Consider the following 25,865-nt stretch of genomic DNA (forward strand, 5'->3'; position numbering starts at 1 on the left):
TAACCGTATTATATTTATTTAATATTTATACCGACTTTACGTGACCCGTGCGGGCGCACGGGTCCTTTACTAGTTAATTATATTATTATCCCTAAATAAAATGACTAAACAATCCATAAATTTTTTCCTTATAATCAATTTTTAAAGGGGGCATTAAGGGAAGAAAAATATATATTAACTTTCTTATTTTATTATCATAGTAGATAATATAAATTTGAAATTTAAATAATAGCTCCCCGCTCCCCACCTTTTCATTACCCACCAAAACTATTTCTAGTGGAGAGAAAAAGAAAACGAAAAGACAAAATTAAAACGAAGCCGTTGCATGGAAGAAGATACATACATCTTCATTCATCACTACCAACACGTTTTGATCGTAATCGTAAATAGAAAAGAACAAAACAAAAACCCTCACTACTACCACTTCAATGGCAGAACCATTTAGCCCTAATCCAACTACCGTTTCCAAACGGAGGATTCCCGTTTCCGCTTCCAATTTCTTCGTCGGCTCCAACGACGATCAACGTGAACGCGCTGCCGCCCGTGCTGCTCGTGCCGCCGCCATCCGCCGCACTTCCCGTTCCGTTAACTTCCAATCCTTACCCTCCGATTCTGAACCAGGTCTCGACAGAAACCAGATTCTAGAGTTGTTCCACCGTTGCATTAAGCTTGCTTCAGAAAATGTAATGCTCATCGTTCACCAATCATTACCGTGTTCTAGTTCTACTTTTGATTATTTTTTCTTACTGTTTGTTGTTTTTGTTTTTATTTTTGTAAGCAGAAAATTAATCAGAAAAATACTTGGGAGTTGGATTTGATTGATCATCTTACTGATATTATTAGGGATGAAGATGATAATCACGCACACACTAATTTTCAAATGGTAGGTTTGGTTTGTGAGTTCGGATTTTCTTAATTTTTTTCCCTTTTTTAATACATCTTTTACTTTTTGTTCATTGTGTTTCTTTATAGAGAGTTACTTGCATCGATGAATTTTCCATGTTGTCAAAACCACTTAATAACCGGAATACTATTTCTCTACTGCTAAATTTCTCTAGTTAGGTTTAGTATTTAATGTTTAGTGTTTAGAGTTTAGGGTTGATTGGTCGTACTATTTCTCTGAATCTCTTTACTTCTGGTGTCTGACATGTGTGTTAATGCTTCATGGCTAAATTTCTAGAATTAATTTCTTGTTTATAATTGGCACTCAGTGTTGTTAACAGCAGTTATTGCGGCGCTGCCAAAATTTAGATAAACCTCTGTTGTCCCGCGATATGCTATCTAGTACACATTATTTTCAAACTGCGGATATAGTGGTGCCATGGCATTATTGTGTCGAAGAATTTTAACATTACGGTATTTTTTTTCTTTCCACGATTGATAACATTGATGACAGTGATGTGATAAATTATTGAGTCAACCAGATCAGACAGCTGTGACACGAAAAGTAATCTTATTTACATCTGCAAATAATTTTCATTGATTTCTTATTTGGGTAGGCAAGCTGCACTCTTGAAGCGGGAGTCAAGATTTATTCATTAAGAGTGGATTCAGTATATTCGGAGACGTATAAAGTCCTTGCTAGAATGAATAGGGCGGGCCAAGATACTGAGCAAGGTTATAATGATCATACCCTTTTTCAGTTTTATCAAGTTCAATATTTTTGTGATTGTTTCCCCTTTCATAGCGATGTTCCATGCCCTATGGTCTGTAGATGGGACTATGCGTACCAATTTTCTTCCTTAATTGTATGAAAACTAATCTAATTTAAGATTAATGTTTGATATCTTGTGAAAGTCTGAAGTCTTAATGGCTGCAGTATGCATTCTACAACACAAACACATGCTTAATCTTTTTGTAGTTGTCCTTCACAAAAATTGCCTTATTTAAACGGTTTTTCTTCTCTTTTTTGCTTTTGAATAAATTTTATAACAATGAGGAGTAGCCATAAATTTAAATGTGTGGATTATAGTGGAAATATACATTCCTGTACAATTGAAATTGTTTTCCAACAATACATTATTGTTGGAATTTTAACATTTTATTCTTTACTAGTTCTAACTTTTAACGATGTCATGATGTTCAAACACTCCTCTAGAGAGTGTCAATGTAGAAGGGGTACAAGAAAATAGCAAGAAGGGAATCGTCAAAAAGGTCGGTTCTTTTGATCTCTAAATTTGTCTCAATAATCATAGTTCTAATTTATTGATAAGTTCTAAGTGCGTAACTGATGTTTGTTCGTGCAGTTGTCACCTTTGTCAACATTGGAATCATCTTTTGAGGCTCTTAATGTAAAGAAGTTTGATGGTGATCTCAAATCTCATTCTATTTGTTATTTGTGTTTATGGTGTGGGATTGAGATTTATTTAGTGCTGACCGTGTATTTTTTTCCCTAGTTGCATTTTCTGTGGATCCCCTCTATCGCCAAACATCAGCAAAATTTGATGAAGGGGGAGCCAAAGGTCTTTTGATGAATAACCTAGGTGTATATGGTGGATGTAGGGTGCTCTTTGATTCACTAGATGTGCCAGGGAAGTATGTAGCTAGTCAAAATGAACATGATAGTTCCAATATAATTGATCTTTCTTTTGCAAGAGGTATGTTCTTTTTTTATAAAACTTCGGCGAAATCATTGCCACATTATTAGTAGAAATGTTCAATATGGCTTAGGGACTTGCTTTCTCTTCTTTGTAGATTGTATTGAACAAATGATGTTGGACGTACGTATTAAGGATGAAATTTCTCCAACTCTCAGGCAGATAGTAAATCAATTTGACGAAAATAATAGAAGGCCCTCTGATTTTCAATGTTTTGGCCATAAATCAGCCGAAGAGGTTGATGCAGCTACTGATTATGAGGTTGAGGCTGAAACAGAAGACTATGAGACTTTCCCAACTTGGCCCTATGAGCACAACAACCAAAGCTTTGCTGCTGAAGTGGGCTCTAACGACGCAGAGCCAATGTTTTCAAGTTATCCTCAGGTTTTGTATTGTTTTAGTCCTACAACGTCCATGATGGTCTTGAAATATGTTTTAAAAAGATATATATATTTTTATCGCGTGTGTGTGTGTGTACGTATGTATGTATATCTTATTAAGTGTTTGATGGACCTTTATATCATTGTAGGAGAAAGAACCTTTTACTTCCCAAGACCCTGATATGGATGAACTTTTTGAAAATGTTGATGAGTATCTATCTTTTAATCTAGGTTTTAGGTCAAAGAAAAATGCCTGGGCAGGTCCTGATCATTGGAATTACCATAAAGCTAAAGGTGGGTTTTAAGAGTTTGCAACGATCTAATGGTTATATGCATTTGGACGTTCAGCTTGTTAATCGATTTAGTAAATGTTTTAGGTTCTGAGTCAGAAGTTCGTTGTTCTCCTGAAGATGGGTCAACTGTCAAAACTAGGCTACCAAAGACTATGAGACAGATCGAAGTTGATTTAGATTTCACAAATTCTCTTGGGAAAACACTTCCAGATATCTTTGCACCTCCCAAGAATCCTAAATCGTTAGTACTCCCTGAAAATAGACCCCATTGTGTTACAAAACTCCCAGAGGACTGCCACTATGAGCCAGAGGATCTTGTTAAGTTATTTCTTTTGCCTAGTGTGAAGGTATGTTCTTTAGATATAAAAGTTAGTTTCAATTATCTCTATCCAAGTTAATATTTATTGGTTTCACTATGTTTTTGTTTCTTTCTTTAGTGTCTAGGGAGGAGGAGGGTGAGAAATTTCTCAGGTAATATCTAATATTGTGACCCCAACATTTCTCTTTTTTAATGTCCTCCAATTCATTGTCTTTGAATTCAGAGAAGACTTTATTGTGCTTTCATGTAATTCTAAATTGCATCTAAGACATGAGTGTATTATACAGATGAATCGACAGAGCAGTGCAATAACAATGAACCATTCCATTCCTGGGATAACGGAAGTGTTTTTGATGGTGAGTATGATGGCGAACATAGTGACGCGGATGACTCTAGCACACTTATTTCTCAGCCCCGTCAGGTGGGTTTAAGACATTATTGCTGTTGATATATGGTTTATTTGGGAATAAGACTTATTCCTCATCTTGCTGATATAGGATTATTTTTGGGTATATACAAATGTTGTGATGTTCTTTTACATATATATATATTCCTCATCATTAATTTTGAGTTCTCTTACACACTTTTTCTATAATTTATTGCGATTGGAATTATAGTTTAAATATGGTTATTTCCAAATGCCACAGATCAACAAAGTTGAAGTTCAATATGACAAAACTGCCAAACAAGTTGACGTTCAAGCACTGAAATTCACCCTTTGGAACTCTATTCAAGCATCAGTTCAACTTACTTTTCAGGTATATTGAGGTTTCGTAATTTCTTGAATGGGCTGCCTTGAACCCTATATTCTTTGCCTAGTTTTAAGTATTCTAAAGTATTATTCCCTTTCTCACATTCCCTTAAATAAAATGCCCCAGTATTTTTTATTACGTATGTTGTTTCAAACTTCTTCTCTATGGTAATAACTATTCAACTTTGGTGCTGTATTTTTGCTTATATGCTTTGCCAATCAATTTTATTTTTTGTTCTTTGAAGTCGGGCAACATTTTCTAACAATATTTTTTGAACACCTCTTCAATCTGCAGGGTGAAAAAGAATCGATATCTTTCAGGGATATATTGGCCAACTTTCCTAGTGAATGCAATGCTGCTGCAAATGTTAGTGACATAACCCCACATTTGTGTTTCATATGCTTATTGCATTTGGCTAATGAGAAAGAGCTGAGCATCCAAAGCTGTCCCGACTTGGATGAGCTTCGTATATATATGCCTTCCTAAGGTTGGTGCCTCAAAAAGTGGAGCAGTATACTGTTTCATTTCGGTAAATAGGGAATATTTTGATAGATTTTTATGTACAGAGTTGTCTCATTAGTGAACTTTTTAGGCATTTCTAGGATAATAGATAAATAGAAGATTGTGGATATCAGGTAAAACATTGATGGAATATAGAATTGAAAATTAATCCAAGACCCCTGGGTTTCAGTTGTACTGTAACTTGTTTTTGAACTGATATATGGTATCATTGAGAGATAGAGTATTTGGTAACAGATGCCGTGATATTTCATTCTATTAAATGTGTAAATAACTTAAATGCTAGTCACTTGGGTGTGGCATGATAGTTATGTGAGTTTGTGTTTTTTATTGGGGAAATTATATTTGAACATCCTAAATAGGAAGACCATAAGTCGTCTCTTTGTTATTTTGGTACTTCCTCCATTTTTTACTATAAGTCGTTTTGGAAAAATATTTTGTATTTTAATATAAGTCGCTTTACAATTCCAATGAATAATTAATGTTATTTTTCTTATTATATCCTTAAATATTTATTATTATCTCTCATTTCAATTATATAACTTCATCTTCCACATGTCATTAATGAAGGATAATTTTGTAAAAATCTTTATAATTTCTCATTTTCATACAACAATTATTATTTTTCTTAATCTATGTGAAAAGTCTAAAACGACTTATAATAAAAAACGGAGGGAGTATATTTTTATAATTTGGAGACATTCATAAAAGTTAAATGAAATATGAAGAAAATGAAGTACTAGGTGAGAGATAAAGAATGATATGTGGTGTCCGGAATTGGATATTTAAATAATACACCTCTTTTTATTTTTCTGATTTATGGGGATATTTAAAGAATTCATTTGGTTGGTGTAAAAAAAAAATTTATAAGCTCATTTGCTTTTAATATAAAAGTAAACTGAAGGTTAACTTAAATAAGACTTTGTCAAGTTTGGCTGTCAAGTTAACTTAAAGAATTCATTTGGTAAGGGTGAAAATAGATTGAATTAAGTTAGGTTTTGTCAAGCCTGAGTTTAGTATGTTAAAATTTTTAAATCTTAAGTCGCATGTGGCTTATAATAAGTTTATTTTTAAGATTGAATCTAACTTTTTCGAAGGTTTGTTTGACCTATTAGCTTACATAAAAATTTGTTTTATTCGACTAACAAATTAAAAGATCAATGAAACTAAATATTTATTTCATTGACTTATTTAAGTTTACTTACGACCATATTTTTTGTGACACTTTGTTTGAAAGAACTTATGAAAACTATTTATTATCGTTTATAAGATTTTTTCAATTTATTTTCATAAGTTCTTCAAAATAACTAAAATTTATTTTTGTATTTTAATTTAAATTGAAATTAAAATATAATAAGAATATTAAAGTTATTCATATTTGTTTAAATAAGTTGGTCTTATTCATATTTGTTTAAATAAGTTGGTCTGATCGGCTAAAAATGCTTTTCACATGTTTGGTGGCTTAGTTTTTTTAATTAAATAGGTTTATAAAAATGTTTAGGTCTTTTTTAATTTAAAAAAAGATTTTGGCCTATGTAAATTAGATCGTAGGTTCCTGTTAGTTGGTCTGACCCATTTTCACCTCCACTGATGAGGGTATTGATTTATTGATCAATTTGGTCACAGATCGAACCGCACAACTAAAACGGATAACTCGGTTGAATAAATTGGTCTTTATAACAAAACTATATGTTTAATAAATCAGTCGAACCAAATAACTCGGTCTTTAAAAAATATCACGACTCCTACAAAATTTCAAAATATCATAATTTCATATGGTTATTCTTTAAATTTAAACATAGTCGTCACACAAAATAATAAATAGTATAAAATACAAATTCAAATTAATTTTGAACAAAGTCTAATTACAAACAAGGAAAAATTGTTCCAAATAAGTTTTGGACAAAATCTACTTATATTTAATTTTATTTTTTAGAAAAAAATATCAATGCGGCATTGTTTTGTCTGAGAAAAAAAACATGCATTTAACACGTCATTTTTTTCTTCCTTCAAATTACTGGTTTTTGTCGATTTTAGCCGAATTTCAAGGTTAAATAGCATATTCGATCCAACAATCAAACTGAATAAATGATCCCTCTAATTCCCAATTCAACGAATTCGACCAACTAATTCAATTCGATTTTTAAAACACCGCCTCAACGAACTAATTCCCCTGTCATCCATTCCAAGAATCTATTAAAGAAATATTATGTTTTTAAATTCCTATGTAAATTAGGTGTAATTGTTTTTCAAATATATTAATAGTAGTACTATTTCAACAAAAATAAAATGAGGCTTATCTTAAATGTGTAATAATCCGCATAGTGGCATAGCATGTGGAGAGAAAGAAAGTATAGTACTGTCTAGTGCATAAGGCCAAAACGTTTATTTCCTTCATAAGCATGATCCCTCAATTGGTCCATGGACTTGTCTGGTTGTTGAGTTTCAGTGTTTCACTAGCGTGGAGAGAAAGACAACAGAGTTCTATATAGTGCACGATGCCAACACGTTTATTTCCTTCATGAGCATGACACCTCAATATGGCCCATGGACTTGTTTGTCCTCACTCACTTGACTTTTAAAAGTGTGAAGAGAAAGAAAAACTATTATTGTATATAAAGCCAAACAGTTTATTTACCTCGTGAGCACTACCTAAAAAATGTTCATAAACTTGTGAGAGGCGTGCTACGAGTAGAAGGTAAACGGGTAAATAATTAGGTTGAAAAAACCAATTTTTAAAAAAATTACATTTATAAATTTATGAGATATAATATTGTTATCTATAAGTTTTTATCTTCGTAAAAGATTTATTATTTTAAGATGATTTTGATCTACCAAATTTAAAAAGTTGGGTAAAGTTACCTTAAATAAGATAAAACTAAATGATGTAATGTGATTGGTGGAAGGTACACTACCAAACTTTTTGTGATGAATGCTATAAAAATATGTTGATTGTCTGGACACGTTTTCTAATGTTTGAACACTTTATTTAAAGCAGCTTTAAGAGTTGTTTGTCTCACAGTAAAACACGTAGTCCTTTGTCCCACCGGCGGAGAAACTCTAATCAAATTTATACAAACATGTTTTCTTCCTATCCACTCATACATCAGAACATTTGTTGGCTTAAGTGTCTACCTCCTCTCCTATAAATTACTCTAAACCCTAAACCCTAAACCCTAAACCCACTTAAAAAACTTACAAGTGGCTCTTTCTTCGCAGATATTTCAACCGGTCAAAATATATCAAACATGACATCTCTAGCAAAGTTTTGTCGGTATTTAGAGTTTAAAAACTATTTAAAAAAACTTAGGCCTAATAAGAAATTTGTAATAATCTACATACAACAAGCAAGACATGTGGAGAAAAACAAAATTTGATATTGTATTATTATATAGTGTGAGGCTAAATCGTTTATCACTTATAGGCTTGACACGTGGAGAGAAAACCTAGTTTGGTCGAGCCAAATCGTTGATCTCTTTCACGAGCATGGTCACTCAGTATGTGGTCCATAACCCTCATAGTGGCCCCCTTGAGTTTCAATAATGCAGTGGCCCCCCTTTGAGCCTCTTAATATAGAAAATAAATTTAAGTCACGTAACTATGAATGATTCTGCATGTGAGAAAATGTACGAAAAGAAAAAACAACAGACAGACAATACAAGAATTGATAGCTCAACCAAAGAAATGTTTATATTATTAGACCAAAGATTTATTCTGATTTCAAATTCTGAACCTCACAATTATATTTATAATTAAGTTTGTTAAATAACTTTTCTCATAATAATAAGTGGAGGGTGTAATTATTACCACTTTATTTATATCATAATAATGAGAGTTGTTTTTTTAGAAACAAAAAGGTGACACACATGTCCAAAATACAATTCTAATTTAGTGGTGTGTTGGATTAAGATTAAAAAAGAAAGAGCTTATTTTGACATATTTATAGTTTGAAACTTTAGAAGACTATATAAATATATTGGCTTTTAATATTGTTTGAAAATAATTTTTTTCAATTGCGATTTTACTGAATTTTAATAAATTTATATAACAAATATTTTATGAATTTATAATATTTTAAAGGACTATAAGAAATTAACAAAAATTATAACTTAAAAAAGTGAATGGAAAATATGATAAATAAATTTGAAGGTTTTGATAATGAAAAATAAAACTTGCACACTTCTAAAACCTTATAACAAATAAACAGTTCAAAATAAGTAATACTTTTTTCTATTTATTTTTTTAATAAATTAACAGATTCCCATAATTAAGAGTCGCTTTCTGTAATGTTAAAAAATAATTTGAATATAATTTTTAAACTATAAGTGAATTAAAAAAAGTAATTTATATTTAAATATATTTATATAAAAAAGATTTGTTTACTAAATTTTAATATAAAAATTATATTTAAACTTAAAAGATACAAATCATAATTTAAAGTACAATCAATTTTAAAGACAAAATCAACCATATATTTTAGAGAAACCAAACAATTCATAATCAAGTTATATTTTTAAAATCATTTTTTTCCCATGACCACTCATACACTAATATACTAAAAGGTTATTTTTTACATTAATTTTTTTAATAAATTGTGTTGTAATTTAGTTTTAGTGGTAGTTTGAGTGTGTTGCAAGTAATTGATTTGCGATACAAGCAAATGTCATAATTTGACAGTTAAAAAGTTAGTTTGTTAGTCGACTTTCTAATTATATATATTCTCTCCACTCATTGTAACTGTATTAGATAATTGAATAAAATTTCTCTTCACTCTAATTTCATTCTAACCCCTCTCCAATTTCATCTATCCTTCTTTATGTCAATTATCTTGTATGACAAATTATCTTAACAAATTGGTATCAAAAGCATCAATTTAATCCAAGCTTCTATCAGTGGCAGATAGAAGCACAACCTCTAATCAATTATCTCTAAACGTATCATTAACTAAAGGAGAACATTATAATAGATGGTGCATGCATTGGAAGCCAATGCATCCAAGGCACATAAGGCAATTTATCATGAATTGAGCAAGAAATATGAAAAAAAGCCTCTTAACCCATCAATGTATGGGTCTAAATATCTTTGAGAAGATGATGTTGCAATCTTTGAGGAATCAATACGAGAACATGCATATGAATTATTATGAGGCAATTGAAGATTTCTTTTCAAGATTCGTGTTGCTAATTAATCAAATGAAGTCGTGTGGTGAGAAGATCACTGAATTGTAAAAAGTTGAGAAAGTCTTTAAAGCCTTAACTGCAAAATTTGACCACATAGTTGTGAGAATTGAAGAATAAAAGGACCTATTCAAGAAAGTTTGAACAATTTCCACCATCCTTGGAGGCCCATTAGTTAAAGTTGAAGTAAATGAGTTCATTGAAAGTCACATAACAAGATTTGCAAGCCAAGTTCTTCAAGATGAAGAGAGAAGATGCCTCAAAGATCATCAAAGGGAAAGAAAAATTGAAGAAGAAGTGGAATGATGAAGGTGATGACAAGAACTCAAATACTCAAGGAGGTACAATAAAAAAGGGTGCCACTCATAACAAGAAATTCAAGAAGAAGACGTATATGTAGGAAGTGCAATACTATTGTTACAAGAAGTTTGGACAATATACGATAAATTTCTAATTCAACAAAGAAGTCAATGTTAGGGACAACGAAGAAGCACAATATGTACATGCAAACAATGGTGATTCCAATAAGGTCATACTAATGGCCAAGACACATATGACACAAGATAAATGTAATGTATGGTATCTTGATTCATGCTGCAATAATCACACGACTTACAATAAAGAATGGTTTATCAAACTTGATAAATCAACTAGAATGACTATTAGATTTGCAGATAATTACATGGTAACATCCGAGGGTATGTGGAACATTCTTGTAAAGAAGAAGGATGAATAAGAAGCAAACATAAGTGATGTGTGATATGTTCCTTCAATGGTAAGTAACCTTATAAGCTTTGGTCAACTTCTTTAAAATATTTATACCATGAAGTTAGAAGACAAGGAATTAAAGGTGTTTGATAAAAGTTTCAAACTAGTTTTTAAGGCACCTTTGTCAAACAACATAACTTTCAAATCTTGATCAACATGTTTGACTATTATTTCCTTGCATCAACAACCATAAATAACATAAGATGGACATGGCACCAAAGATATGATTATCTGAATTTTAGAAACCAAAGTTTAATGCATATGAAAAAGATGGTTTATGGTCTTCCTCTTATAAAATTCCAAAGAAACTCTGAGAAGATTTTTTTGTATCCAAACAGGTAAGAAAATTATTCAAGCATGACTCGCCTATGAAGTCAAAGAAGAGATTAGAGATCATTCACTTATATGTGAGTGAGCCATTTTAAATAAAATTTGAAATTTCTGGTACAATAAACAATTGCTAAATACTGATGTCTTAACATCTGAACAATGTTGAGACAAATGTTACAACATCTGTCTTCAAATTGAACAAATTTATCAAGCTATGATTGATACTGAAATAAAAAATTGCAGAATGATAAATAACACAGAGAATTGTTAACACAATTTGGTGCAACATCACCTTCTCTAGGGGCTACCAAGCCAAGAAGGAAATTCACTATTAGTAGTATCAATTCAAAGCTAAACAATCCCATTTTACAACTTCTCACTTAATAACTACCTAGTGCAACTTCTACCTAGGAATTAACATCTAGACATGGAAAATCACCATCCCACTTCCTAATTCACCTCAGTGATATCTAACAGTCCCATTCCCAATGACTGTATCAAAAAGAACAACTCAACAAGAAGATTACATTTCCTATACTAAAAACTCAACTATTTTTCTTAAAAGCTTCAATAGTGGGAACAATACTCAACTCATTACCTAAAGGCTTATGAGTGAGAATATTATGTCTACCAAAATTATCTAAAGATACAAGGGCGACTTACACCTACACGAGAGACTCTAACACCTAAAACTTCAAGCTTCCCCTTGTTTACAAATTATGAAAAGTTCTACGTTACATTAGGACAAATTTTCTTTTAAAATAGATTTCTGCAGTCCATGGGCTTCGAAATCTGCAGCCTAATATTTCTTGATCCACAAGCTGAGTGATGCACCAATTATGAAGATGAATATCCTTAAATCTTGGAACGAAAATACCAAGTTTCTTAAATTTCTTTTCATCCAATTTTGGCAACTTGTGTACAGCTGAAGATATGAAACTTGTTCCAGATTAAATCTTCTTGACCTGCGAAAAATACTGAGATATATCCAAAAGAAATATCACATAATCAAATCAAATCTATGATGGTTAAAAAACAGGTTGTACATGTTCTGGTATAGAATATCAAAACATCTATCAGAACATCTTTCTTGACCAGCATGTTAGAACATCTTCCATAACATCTTTGTTGTAACCCATGTTTTAGAAAAATTGTATCAACCCTAAAACTATGGTACTAACAAAATCTATGAGAGGTAACTGCTACTTTCTAACCTTTATAAATGAATTCATCAGGTATATATATATATATATATATTTACTTGATGGAGAAGAAAAAGGAAGTATTCACTCAGTTTAAACAATTTAAGTTGTTGGTTGAAAAAACAAGTTAAAAAAGCATTAAGAAATTGATAATTGATGGAAGAGGGGAATATACTTAAACAAAGTTTACACAATTTTGTTAGAAAAAAGAAATAAAGCTTGAAATGATATCTCTATATACACGTCAACACAATGGCATTGCTGAGAGAAAGAAAAAAAACATATTATATATGGCAAGAAGCATGTTTAAGGCCAAATACATTGCAATTCATTTATGAGGAGAAAGAACTTCAACAAAATCACACATTATCAATAGGTGTCCAACAAAGAAGCTAGTGAGAAAAATACCATATGAGGCATGGACAGGTCTGAAACCAAGTGTGGAACACTTCAATATGTTTTGCTCACTTTGCTTTAGGAATATACCTAAGCAACTCAAAAGGAAACTAGATGATAGAAGTCAGGCTATGATAATAAACTCAATAAGTGCATACAAACTAATCTCACCAAATGATAAAAGGCAGTGATAAGTAGGGATGTGCACTTGATAAGAGCAAAGAATGAAATTGGCCAAAACTTTCAAACAATTATTGAAGCAGTGAAGCGGAAAGTAACAAAAGTTTTGGAAATATTTATCTGGGAAATTATCATCTCTATTAGGGGTCAGTGCTACTGAACTACCATTCAAAAGTCTCCGCAGTTCTGAGTTTGGTTTGAATTGGTTAAAGTAAAAGCAGAAAAGTAAATATGAACATAAAAAGAATTCATTTTTCAGAAAGTAGGAACTTATCAGACATGCATATAATCCATTCATCACAAACTTAAACCTATCGACTAGTTATACTCAACCTACAATACTCATCAATGTCATCACGTATCAACCACAACACTCATTGTATCATTTCGGCGACGATCTCTCAACCAATAATTTTATAAGTTAATTTCTAAAGTGATCACAAATTGTTTGGAATTTGTCCTTGTTAAGTGTTATCTCAACAAACCAATCAACTTTTGTTCTAGATATATATAATTTAGATAATGCAATTGCTTCCATAGAGATCACCCATTACTTGAAGTCCAAAACCAAAGGTAAAATTAGTGATGTTGATATATATATATATATATATATATATATATATATATATATCTTTGTGTATTGATGATTAATATGAGATTTGCAACAAGGCCGTCTCAAGTTTTAGGAGGCTCTGTGTAGATTTGCCACAGTTTAACCATAAAAAACTAATATAGGCCCTATATACTCATGATTTAACCTACCAGATATTTTATGAGGTCCTATTTAACTATAATTTAATTCTAGAAAATTTGAGGTCCTGTGCGGTAGCCCGTTTTGCACGCCCTTAAAGACGGCCCTGATTTGCAAGACAATGAATTTTGTGAATTATGTTTTATATTATATATGTTGATTATTCGATGCTTGTTAATGATAATGTGGTGGGACCTATAACTCTTGGATGAGGTTTTCTTCAAGGATATCATCTTTCACATTACTTGTATGTCATATGTGTTAAAATGTCTCTCATATATTATTCATAAGGCATAATCTAGAGGGACATACATAGTATCAAGATTTGTCACAATGCTCCAACCATATCTCACCTTTAGTTTGCAAATAATTATTTTTTTAGGGCCAATAGTCTTGAAGTCACAACAATGAAAAATGTTCTTAGAACCTATGAAGCGTCATCGGGGCCATAGATTAACTTTAAAAAATCGAAACTCTTTTGTAATCTTAACACTTCTCAATAGGATAGAGATTCCATTGCATTTGTTTTTAGTGTGCATATTGTTTTAGGCCTGTAAGTTATTTGGGACTCCCATCGATGATTGGTAGGAGCAAGAAGACCATATTTAAATTTATTAAAGACTTAGTTTGAAAGAAGATCAATTCACGAAGTAGTAAGTTCTTATCAAAAGTGAGAATGAAAGTTCTAATAAAATCAATGATCCAATATATCCATAGCTACTTCCTAAGCATATTTCTTATACACTCCATGTTGATTGATGAAATTGAAAATATGATGAACTCCTTCTTGTGGGGGCATTTCACGTACTCACACAAAAGATTTACAATGGATATTTTAGGATAAATTATTGATGCATAAGAATGATGGAGGTATTAGATTTAAAAGCCTCATTGCTTATGATCGTGCTTTAGTTGGTAAATAAGGCTTACATATTTTGATGGATTAACATAGCCTTGTTTCAAGACTATTCAAAGTTTAATACTTTCATAGACGAATTTTCTTGGCTAGAAGGTGGGACAAAAAACTTCATAGCAAAAATTTATCTTGAGAAAAGAAAGTGGATGATGCATAAAAAGTGGCATGAACATCCCAGTTTGGAATGAAAACTGACTTACTGGCGAAATCACCCTTACAACTTCACCTCATTTCCTATATACTTAAAATCAATTTTATGCGTGTGACCTCTTTATGGGTAGTTCAAAGAAGTGGAATCCTTCTTTAATAACACTATTTTTAATCAAATAAGTGTTGGTAAAATTCTTAGCTCAACTCTTTCTGATCCAGTTACAATTAATAATATGTTTGAAGTGCTGAGACTACTGGAGATTATTCTATAAGAAGTTGTTATCGACCCATAATTCACATAATTATTAACCCATAATTTCTCATATGCCCCACCAATTGGTCCTCATATGGGAGATCCATGCACTTCCAAAAGTCAAGAACAAATTTGTAGAAATTTTCTTCTTACTCGTTTCAAGTTACAAGTCAAAGAAGTTAATTGCCTCGTAAATCGTGTTTTATGTAAAGATTGAATTGAAGACTCTATACATATCTTTCACACTGGTTCTAACAGGAGTAACATTTGTCTCTGGGCATCTTTTTATCCAATAATATGTGAAGTAGTAGCCAATGGTCTTGTAGTGTTACAATTGTAAAAGGGACCTGAATAAGGCGATGCCTTTAAACCGCCCCAAAAGAGGTGACAATGGAATGTCGCCCAAAAGGGAGGTAGTGACTCACCCCAGGGTTTTCTATCGTCCAGTCGTGGTAAATGTGGGATAAGACGTTTCTTGGAAAGAGAGAAGTCAAAGTCATTAACTCACCCACATTTCTCTTAAAAATATGGAGTCAACGGTCCACCATTGGTTGAGTGGGAGTGACTATTTCTAAGAAAAGTCTAGGCCCTAGAGGCCTCTATAAATACTTTTTCCTCTTGCATGGGAAGAGTACAGATCATTACACCCTAAAGCATTGTGCTGAACAAGGTCATAATGCATACTAACCACATCCTACATTCACTTATACCTAAGCCCATAGATCATCTCCATAGCCTTTTACATCACGTGAGCATGACTCCTAAAACCTATATAAAACACCATTGTACAGGGCTGCTCACCATCGTGGGAAATCCCTAACCCCATATAACGTAATATACCTACAATAGCCTCAAAGTCTCCCTGCCCTTGTAGGGTTAACACACACACACACACACACACCTGTACTTTTTTGACCAGTACAATGACTCCCACCGTCTAAACATGGTAAAAATAACCTGCGCAACACAATCACTCTAACCCCTTACATCTTCTCTTTGAAGATGGTCGACAAGACTTTACATTACAACACAAACACCATTGTTGGAGGTATCGCTGGGGGAGGCAAATCTAGAGCCCACCCGAAGAAAAATACGCAAGGCTGGTGTTTACAGTAAATGTAAATATCCCATGGTTTTCCCAACCACCCTAGGGAAAATAATAGTTAACATCATTTTTTTCGAGGAGGATGCCAAATTCTCGCATGAGGGACTTAATATCCCCTCGGGAGGGATCAGACTTAGGAATCATGCCTAAGGGCAAGACTAATATCCATCATGACTTGATCACAAGTCTTGCCTGAGCGCTTGATTGAAATCTCGTCCGATAGGTCAAGCACCTCGCCTGAGGGACTAATGTTTCATCTGCTAGGCCACATATTACTATGGCTAAAGGAATTAGACTCCCCAAACTAACCAAACTCTCTCCTAAGGGACTTAGTGTCCCCTCAAGTGAGATCAACCTCAAGAATCACGCATAAGAGGTGCGACCGATATCCAATTTGAGAGACTTGATCACACGTCTTTCTCGAGGGCTTGATGGAAGTCCCGCTTGAAAGGTCAAGCGGCTTACTTGAGGGACTTACTGTCTCACCAGTCAGTCCATATATTACTACGTTAGAGGGGCTTAGACTCCCAAGGCTAACCAGACTATCTATGAAGGTACTTAGTGTCTCCTCGATCGGGATCACACTCAAGAATCATGTCTACGAGTCACGACAGATATCCAACCAGAGAGAATTGATCACAGGTCTTACCTGGGGGATCAATGGAAGTCCTGCTCGAGAGGTCAAATGTCTCGCCTAAGGAATTTCACTACAAGAAATAGTTGAATTTGCCAGGGAATTTAGCCAAGGGTAAATCACTTCGCAAATATTTAAGGTTGCTTGGGGCAAAGCCCCTCGCAAAGCGCAATTCAAAAAAGCAGAAAGAAAAAACTATTAGCTTGGGGTAACCCCTCGCAAGCTAGAAAGAGGGAAAATTTAAAATTTGAAAAAAGCTTTTTCCGAGGGGCAACCTCTGGCAAAGGGAATTGGCGCTAAAAAGTCAAATCTGAGGCAGAGTTTAGCGAGGGGTCACTCCTCCCAAAAAATCAGTAGGAAATTAGCGACGGGATACCCCACGCAAATTGACCCACTCCTGCTCTTGCAGACTGCGCGTGCCAGTTTGTCTTTTCCATGCAACTTTTTAGCGAGGGGCTGCCCCAAGCTACAACAGTTGACCGTTTCATTAGCGAGGGGTCCCCCCTCGGAAATATCGGCAACATTAATTATTGCGCAACAACTCACCGCTTCATGTATTATTATTTATTTCTGCTGTTCTTCCCTTCCATTCCCTTAACACTCTCTCAGAATTCTTCTCCCTTCATACTCCCTTCTTCTTCCCTTCCTTAAAATTATATTTCATCTTCTTCCACTCAGGTGAGCAATATTTTGTATAAATTTATTTCTTCTTCTTAATTATTTTGTATATGATAATTTTATTTTTAGAGTTAATTTGTAAGCTAAATTTTGATTTTATTTCTTGTGTGTTCATGTATCAACTGATTTAGTTAAAGAGAGCAATTTGGGATTAAAAGCATCAAGAACACAACAATTTGTTCATCAATTCCAAGTACACATTAATAAACTTTTTATATATTTTGTGTGTATATTTAAAAGGTACAGTAGATATATTAGATATATATTTAGTGTTTATATATTTGATTTTTGGTGTTTTTTTTTGTTTGTATAATAATAATATAAACTATTTTTTTAAATTTAATTTCGAAATAATTGTTAATTATTAGATATTTATATGATATTAACTGTTAAATAAAAGCTGTATATTGTGTTGATTTATTGTGTTGATATTAAAGTGTGTATATTGTGTTGATTAACAGTTAAATAAAAGCTGTAAATAAAAGTTAATGTTTTAAAGTTAGATTTATTGTGTTGATATTAAAGTGTGTATATTGTGTTGATTTTAAGATTGTCTATTTATTAATTTCAAAAAATGATATCTTTTTATTTTAGAAAAAAAACTGTATATAAAAATGATATCTTTTTATACTATAAACATATTTCTTTATATACTGTAAACATATTTCTTTATATAAAACAGTTTATTTAAAAAAGTATATATTAAATAATTTAAAAAACAGTATATTAAAATAAATAAAAAACAGTATATAAAAATAATATGTTTTAAACACTATCTTATATATTTTAAATAGTTTACAATAATATATAAAAAACAATGATTAAAAATAAACTATGTGTTTTTAAAAATTAATATAGAATATTTATTTATAGTTTAAATCAAAACAAGAAACAGTATTTTATTTATAGTTTATATAAAACAGTTTATTTAAAAAAGTATATAAAAAATAATATAAAAAACAGTATATAAAAATAAATAAAAAAGAGTATATAAAATTAAATAAAAAACAGTATATATATATATATATATATATATATATATATATATATATACATATATATATATATATATATATATATATATATATAATATGTTTTAGAGAAGAGTATATAAAAAAAGTAGTATAACATTTTGCATAATATAAAAAACAATATATATGTTGTAAAAAGTATATTTTGTATATAATATAAAAAAGTACTCCACAAAAACAATATGTTTAAAAAAAAATAGTATATTAAAACTCCTCACAAATTTATGTGCTTTTTTGTTTAAATTTTTTTAAAAAGCATTAGAAATATATATTCATATAATAGTTTAAAAAACAATATATATTTAAAAAATTAAAATAAAATTAAAATTATATTTGATAGTTTATATTATATTTAATATATATATATATATATATATATATATATATATATATATATATATATATATATATATATATATATATATATATATATATATATATATATATATATATATATATATATATATATATATATATATATATATATATATATATATATATATATATATATATATATATATATATATATATATATATATTTGATAGTTTATTGTTTGTAATAAAAAATAGTATATAAAAACAATATATTATATTTGATAGTTTAAAAAATTAATTTTGTACTTTTAAACTTAAAATTATATTTGATAGTTTATATTATATTTAATATATATATTTGATTGTTTATTGTATGTAATAAAAAGTAGTATATAAAAACAATATATTTATTAACATGATTCACACGTGCAGTATGGAACATTACCAATTCTATCGTAGTTGGATGTATGATAGAATGTTTCCTGGACGACGTGGGCTTAAACCACTTTTTATGGAAGGAGTTGTCGCGTTTCTCTCGTATGCGTTTGCTCAAGAATGTTGTCGCAGGGAAGGAGGGGTAAGGTGTCCGTGTTTAAAGTGTGGTTGCAGAAATATTATTAGTGACCCTAGTGAAGTGAAACGTCACTTGGAGAGAGTGGGTTTTAGGCCAAATTACTGGGTTTGGACATCTAATGGGGAAACAATGCAGGAGATGAATAGAGAGGCTTCTAGCAGTCAAACACATATAGAACTTGATATAAATAGAGTTGATCCAGGGAGTAGTTCATCACATATGCAATGCCAGGAGAAATTTAATCTCGTCGAGGAGATGTTCACTGACGCATGAGGGGTGAATGTGGTGTATGATGAACCACAAGACTTAGATGGGGAAGAGCTTCCGAATGAGAAAGCTCAAAGGTTTTATCAGCTGTTGAAAGAAATAAATATACCATTGTTTGAGGGGTCTTCTGACTCTAAGCTATCAATGTGTGTGAGACTTTTGGCTGCGAAATCAAATTGAAATGTTCCTGATCAGTGTTTAGAATTCTTTGCGAGATTGATTTTGGACGAGACTCCTGTGAAAGAAAACATGCCTACAAGTTATTATGATGTAAAGAGGTTGGTGTCGAAGTTGGGATTAGAAGTAAAAAAGATTGATTGTTGCATTAGAGGTTGCATGTTGTTTTATGACAACGAGTTTGGTACAAATGATGGGGAATTGGAGGAATGTAAGTTTTGCGAGAGTCCGAGGTATTTAGTTAGCAGTAAAGGAGTTAACCAAAGGCAAAATCGCATTGCAGCAAAATCTATGTTCTATCTACCAATAATACCTAGGCTGCAAAGAATGTTTGCATCAATGCACAGTGCAAGCCAAATGGCATGGCACCATACAAACAGAATTAGTTCAGGCATGATGCGACATCCATCTGATGGCGAGGCATGGAAACACTTTGATAGAGTTCATCCTGAATTTGCCCTTGAACCTAGGAATGTCCGACTTGGATTATGCTCAGATGGTTTCACTCCTTATAATTTTTCAGGAAATGCATATTCTTGTTGGCCAGTTATTGTTACCCCGTACAATCTCCCTCCTGAGATGTGCATGACGAAACCTTACATGTTTTTGACATGCATCATTCCGGGACCGTCGAGTCCAAAGGCGGGAATCGATGTTTATTTGCAACCTTTAATTGATGATCTCAAGAGGCTGTGGGTGGGAGCGTGGACTTATGATGTGTCTCGTAAACAAAATTTTAATATGCGAGCGGCTTTGATGTGGACAATTAATGACTTTCCTGCATATGGCATGTTGTCTGGATGGGGTACACATGGTAAAATGGGATGTCCGCATTGCATGAATCACACAAAAGCGTTTACTTTGGACTTTGGTGGGAAAAGTTCGTGGTTTGATTGTCATCGTAGGTTCTTACCTACCAACCATGAATTTAGAAGGAATAAAGATGCTTTTAGAAAAGGAATAAAAGTAAAAGATCTACCTCCCCCTCGATTGTCATCGACTCAAGTATGGAATAATGTTTGTGACCTACCAAAATTCATAGACTATGGTGTAGCACATAGAATTAAAGGATATGGGATTGACCATAATTGGACAAAAAGAAGTATCTTTTGGGACCTCCCATATTGGAAGGATAATTTGTTGCGTCATAATCTTGATGTTATGCATATTGAGAAGAACTTTTTTGATAATGTGCTTAACACGGTGATGGATAATGAGAAGACAAAAGACAATGAGAAGGCTAGGAAAGACATGGAACTTTTGTGTAATCGAAAAGAATTGGAGTTGAAACCTCGACCAAACGGAAAATTATTAAAACCCAAGGCTTGTTACACTCTTACTCCCCAAGAAGCAAAAGCTGTATGTCGGTGGTTAAATGAATTGAGGATGCCTGATGGTTATTCTTCTAACCTAGCAAGATGTGCTGACGCCAACACTGGGAAATTGCATGGAATGAAAAGTCACGATTGTCATATTTTCATGGAACGATTACTTCCAATTGCATTCAGTTCACTGCCCAAGAATGTGCTTAATCCACTAACTGAGATCGGTCAATTTTTTAAAGACATTTGTGCTTCAACTTTAAGAGTAGACGACATCATTAAATTGGACCGAAATATTCCTGTCATTCTTTGCAAGTTGGAGCAAATATTCCCGCCAGGTTTCTTTGATTCTATGGAGCATCTCCCTGTGCATCTTGCTTATGAAGCTTTTCTAGGTGGACCTGTTCAATATAGATTGATGTATCCATTTGAACGATTCATGGGTGATTCAAAGCGATCAGTTAAAAATAAGGCACGAGTTGAGGGATCAATTTGTGCACATTATATACATCGCGAAACATCACATTTTTGCTCTCATTATTTCAATCACATGATGTTGTCTCCAAGAATCATAAGGAACGAAGTTCACTTCAGTGAAAGAAGTCAATTTACCTTATCAGTTTTCGGTCGTCTTGGCCGTCCCGCAGGGAAGAAGAGTGAGCATTGGCTTTCACAAAAAGAAATGCAATCTGCTCATGTTCATGTGCTGATTAACTGCGTTGAAGTTAAGCTATATCTTGAGTAAGTATATTTTAAATTAAGTGTATATGTTTAATTGGTTAAGATTTACCTTCCCTAACCTTTTTTTCTTTTCGAAATAGGGCATTTGGTATCTACTATTATCAAAGCACAGGCGAACAACCATCGACTGGTTACACACATGCCTATTTTCCAACATGGTTTAAGCAGTAATTATCATTTATTGTTACACCAAGTCCTGACTTAATACATTTGCAAAATTTGTCTGAAGGCCCTAGTCAACGTGTAAATAAATGGCACACATATTTTGTAAACGGTTACAAATTTCACACTGAGGAATGGAGTGTAGGAAAGAAAACCGTAAACAGTGGTGTAGTCGTAAAAGGAGTTACAGAGGGTGGTGAGGACGACTTCTATGGGGTTATCACACATATTTACGAGTTGGTTTATAATTATATGGACTCCGAAAATAAAGTTTTCTTATTTTATTGTGATTGGTATGATCCATCTTCTAGAGGAACAAAAATTGATAAAAGTATAACACTGTTGAGATTCGAAGAGATAGAAAGTACAAAGAGTATGATCCTTTCATTATGGCACATAATGTTAGGCAAGTTTATTATGTACCTTATCCTTCAATTACCCCACGGAAACGAGAATGGTGTGTTGTAATCAAGTCCAACCCAATGGGTCACATTGAGACTGATGAGTTAATGGAAGATGTTGCATACCAACATGATGAAATTTCACCTGTTAATGAAGTAATTGAAACTGAGGAGATTGTAAGTTTGTGTGATACTGCAGTTGAGGGTCAACAAGTTGACGCAAGTATCTTGTTGTCAACAAATCCTATGGAAGAAGAGCATGAAGAGCTGGAAGAGTCTGGAGACAATAATATCATATGCGATGAAGACAACGAAGATTATGATGATGAATAAATTGAATATGTAATATTATCTTGAGTATTTCACATATTATCTTGTGTAATAGTATCTTGTGTAATATTAACTTTTAAATATTATCTTGTGCAATATTAACTTTCAAATATTATCTTGTGTAATATTGAATTTCAAATATTATCTTGTGTAATATTAACTTTCAAATATCATCTTATGTAATATTAACTTGATAATATTATCTTGTGCTATTATCTTTCAAATATTATCTTGTGTAACAGGAAAAAATGCCACCCAAAAAAGATGAAAAAGGTAAGGGTCAACAAAAGCCTCGTCGCACTAGATTCATTGTAGAGGAGGTTCCTAACTCAGATATGTTCGTTCCTATGCCACGCTCTACTCCACCGCCTATGCATCCTTCACCGCCTATGCATCCTACACCGCCTATGCATCCTACACCGCCCATGTCTGGATCTTTCACTGGATTACTATCCATGCCCCCTGGATCAGGTTTTTTTTGTCCTCCTGGATACTCTTACCCCACATATATTCCTATGGAGACAGGTGGATCTTCTAGCATGCCATTACCCATGCATATGGGGACAGATGGATCTGGTAGCATGCCATTACCCATGCATATGGAGACAGGTGGATCTAGCATGCCATTACCCATTCCTTCAGAGGATGATACTAGTGCTCCTGGAGATACCAGTGCTCCTGGAGATACCAGCGCTCCTGGAGATACTAGTGCTAAGGAGCAAACGAAGAGGAAGCTTATTTTGAAAAAAAATACGACTCAAAAAATTCAATATCATGAGGGCAGATTAATCATTTATCCCGATGCAGGATCGTAAGTTTTTGTGTTTTTATATCCTATTTTAAATATGAGTTTTATTTAATCAATACTAACTCAAGATTTTGTTGTTTAGAATTGTTCCCTCACATCAGGCAGTATCGATCATAACAAATATTATAAAAGAGAAATACACACAATTCTGGCCGTCTTATGGAGCTGTACATGAAGATGATAGGGAAAAATGGTTTCAGGCATTTCAGGTATAATTTACTTATTCATTTTGACATTTCTTTTTTAATTTTTGTGATATTCATGATTCTACTTTATTTAATATTTTTAAATTCATACAACAATGTAGGAGCAATGTTGTTGGGATGTTAGAGATGAGGCCGCGATTAAAGAAAACTTTCATATAAAATGTGCTGCTCGATTTTCTGATACCATGAGGAATGTTAGACTTAAATGGGAAGCAAAAGGGACACGTCCACGTTGGATAGGACAAGATATATTCCCAAAGCTTATTGATCATTGGAATTCTGATAAGTTTAAGGAAATATCTGAGCAGGCAAAGAAAAATAGAGCATCTGAAGTTGGTGGCTGCAACTACGCAGCGGGAAGTATTAGTGTGGCTGAAGTTGCGCGAAGGATGGTACATAAATTTATTAATTTTTTATTAAACTATTATTTAAATGTTGCATTACGTATAATTAATTTTTTTTACTTATTTAGCGTGAAGAATTAGGCAGAACTCCACTTCTTAATGAGCTCCACATGGAGACTCATCTCAAGAGAAATGGAGAGTTTATTGACGAGCGCGCAAAAATCACTCAAGTAAGTTATTTTTATATCAAAGATATTTTATTTATTTCTTTTATATGTACATAGTTTTATTTCTTTTATATGTAATAGTTTATTTGAATCATGATAACATTTAATTTTTTTATAGGAGAATTTTGATAAAGAACTTGCCATAAAGTTGTCAGAGTATCCTGAAATACCCGAACCACCACCGGAGTATCCTGTTGACCCCAGTATTGGTTTTCAGACTTGGTATAAGGTTTCAGGTGGAAAGAAGAAAAATGGGAGAGTGTATTGTACTGGAGGGTATTCCAAAAATATCAAGCGGCGTAGTAGAGATTTCAAAATGAGATATGCTGATGGAGAAGGATCATCTACTCCACCTATATTAACTCCACCTATATTAACTCCACCTATATTAACCTCCGAAATGCTTGAAACTGTGAGAAACTTGGCAAATACTGAGGCAGCACAACAAGTAGCAGCAAGAAATTTGGAAATTGAAGAGATGAAGAAAAAACAATTAGAGATGCAGGAGGAAATGCAAAGAAGAGAAAGAGAATTACGGGAAGAAATGAGGAGAGAATTTCAGGAAGAAATGAGGAGGCAGGCACAAGAGTATCAAGAAGCAATGCGAATTGCAAATGAGCGGTCACAAAGGTTTGATCAATTTTTTGCTTCACAAAATATGGGTGGTGGTGGATTTGGAGGAACTAGTGGATATGGAGGAGCTGATGAAGAAGAGGAGGAACAAGATGGGGGGAATAATTAAATTTATATATTTTAGTTTATTTTAATTTGTATGGAACAATTTGTGTTAACTATTTTGAACTTATTTTTAAATATTATTGTAATTTTGTATGGAGTTTAATTTTTAATATATTTGCTTAAATATTAATTATTATATGTATTATAATAATTTTATTTTAATTTGAATTATTATATATATATATATTTTAATTTAAATTATATTATATATATATATATATATATATATATAAATTATTATGTACGATATTGAAAATTATATTTTTTTTCAAAATATAAACAATTTGCGAGGGGCTTATCCCCAAGCAAAAAAATATATGCTGCATTTTGCGAGGGGCTTATCCCCAAGCAAAATATCTGACGCAGTCTGCCCCCTTGCAGACTGCTAGCTGGTGCCTATTGCTGTAGGTTGCAGAGTAGAATTTTGACTTTTCATTTAGCGAGGGGGTTAGCCCCTGGCAAATTAGCGAAGTGTATATCCCCTCGCTAATGGATTTGCGGCCCCCTGTTTTGCTAGGGGAGCTGTCCCCTCGCAAATTATGCATTTGTGAGGGGTTTTTGCCTTTAGTGAGGGGTTTAACCCCTGGCAAATTGCAATATTTCTTGTAGTGTTTAGTGTCTCATTAGTCGGGCGTTATATTATTATGCCCAAGGGGCTTAGTCTCCACATGCTAATCAAACTCAAGCCTGAAGGACTTATGGTTTCTTCAGTTGATCTACACATTACTTTGACTAAAGGACCCAAAATTCCTAGGATAATTAAGGCCCCACTTAAGGAAATGCAGGTCCTCGGGATACTCCCCTAAGCTATGATCTGAAAAC

General features: G+C 32.7%; 3 protein-coding genes across 3 annotated transcripts; all 3 read left to right on the plus strand.

Moving 5' to 3' along the window:
• The first annotated feature begins 337 nt into the window (after positions 1-337).
• LOC131647850 (condensin complex subunit 2-like) lies at positions 338-5,094 on the plus strand. Its single transcript, XM_058917668.1, has 13 exons — positions 338-683; positions 782-883; positions 1,500-1,617; positions 2,099-2,154; positions 2,247-2,307; positions 2,397-2,597; positions 2,695-2,981; positions 3,127-3,271; positions 3,355-3,617; positions 3,708-3,741; positions 3,877-4,010; positions 4,237-4,347; positions 4,636-5,094. Exons 1-13 carry the CDS (start codon positions 429-431, stop codon positions 4,825-4,827), a joined length of 1,959 nt encoding a protein of 652 aa, XP_058773651.1. The 5' UTR covers positions 338-428; the 3' UTR covers positions 4,828-5,094.
• Positions 5,095-19,836: 14,742 nt separating this feature from the next.
• LOC131651025 (uncharacterized) lies at positions 19,837-22,723 on the plus strand. Its single transcript, XM_058920711.1, has 3 exons — positions 19,837-21,742; positions 22,057-22,282; positions 22,396-22,723. The coding sequence occupies exons 1-3, from the start codon at positions 19,837-19,839 to the stop codon at positions 22,721-22,723; spliced, it is 2,460 nt and encodes an 819-aa protein (XP_058776694.1).
• Positions 22,724-22,968: 245 nt separating this feature from the next.
• LOC131651026 (uncharacterized) lies at positions 22,969-25,463 on the plus strand. The gene is made up of 6 exons (XM_058920712.1): positions 22,969-23,531; positions 23,611-23,737; positions 23,836-24,126; positions 24,207-24,308; positions 24,424-24,753; positions 25,452-25,463. The coding sequence occupies exons 1-6, from the start codon at positions 22,969-22,971 to the stop codon at positions 25,461-25,463; spliced, it is 1,425 nt and encodes a 474-aa protein (XP_058776695.1).
• The last annotated feature ends 402 nt before the right edge of the window (positions 25,464-25,865 follow it).

Source organism: Vicia villosa, linkage group LG2 (assembly GCF_029867415.1).
Source record: "Vicia villosa cultivar HV-30 ecotype Madison, WI linkage group LG2, Vvil1.0, whole genome shotgun sequence".
Classification (NCBI taxonomy): Eukaryota; Viridiplantae; Streptophyta; class Magnoliopsida; order Fabales; family Fabaceae; genus Vicia; species Vicia villosa.

What these genes read in the sequence shown, in the direction of transcription:
- LOC131647850 (XM_058917668.1), top strand. Translation starts at nt 429, where the DNA reads ATGGCAGAACCATTTAGCCCTAATCCAACTACCGTTTCCAAACGGAGG. An exon ending in AGAAGGGAATCGTCAAAAAG is followed by an intron (nt 2,155 to 2,246) that starts GTCGGTTCTTTT and finishes TTGTTCGTGCAG; the next exon opens with TTGTCACCTTTGTCAACATT. An exon ending in TTCTTTTGCCTAGTGTGAAG is followed by an intron (nt 3,618 to 3,707) that starts GTATGTTCTTTA and finishes TTCTTTCTTTAG; the next exon opens with TGTCTAGGGAGGAGGAGGGT.
- LOC131651025 (XM_058920711.1), top strand. Translation starts at nt 19,837, where the DNA reads ATGCCTACAAGTTATTATGATGTAAAGAGGTTGGTGTCGAAGTTGGGA. An exon ending in CCGTCCCGCAGGGAAGAAGA is followed by an intron (nt 21,743 to 22,056) that starts GTGAGCATTGGC and finishes ATTTGTCTGAAG; the next exon opens with GCCCTAGTCAACGTGTAAAT. An exon ending in TTCTTATTTTATTGTGATTG is followed by an intron (nt 22,283 to 22,395) that starts GTATGATCCATC and finishes ACATAATGTTAG; the next exon opens with GCAAGTTTATTATGTACCTT.
- LOC131651026 (XM_058920712.1), top strand. Translation starts at nt 22,969, where the DNA reads ATGCCACCCAAAAAAGATGAAAAAGGTAAGGGTCAACAAAAGCCTCGT. An exon ending in ATTTATCCCGATGCAGGATC is followed by an intron (nt 23,532 to 23,610) that starts GTAAGTTTTTGT and finishes TTTGTTGTTTAG; the next exon opens with AATTGTTCCCTCACATCAGG. An exon ending in CTGAAGTTGCGCGAAGGATG is followed by an intron (nt 24,127 to 24,206) that starts GTACATAAATTT and finishes TTACTTATTTAG; the next exon opens with CGTGAAGAATTAGGCAGAAC.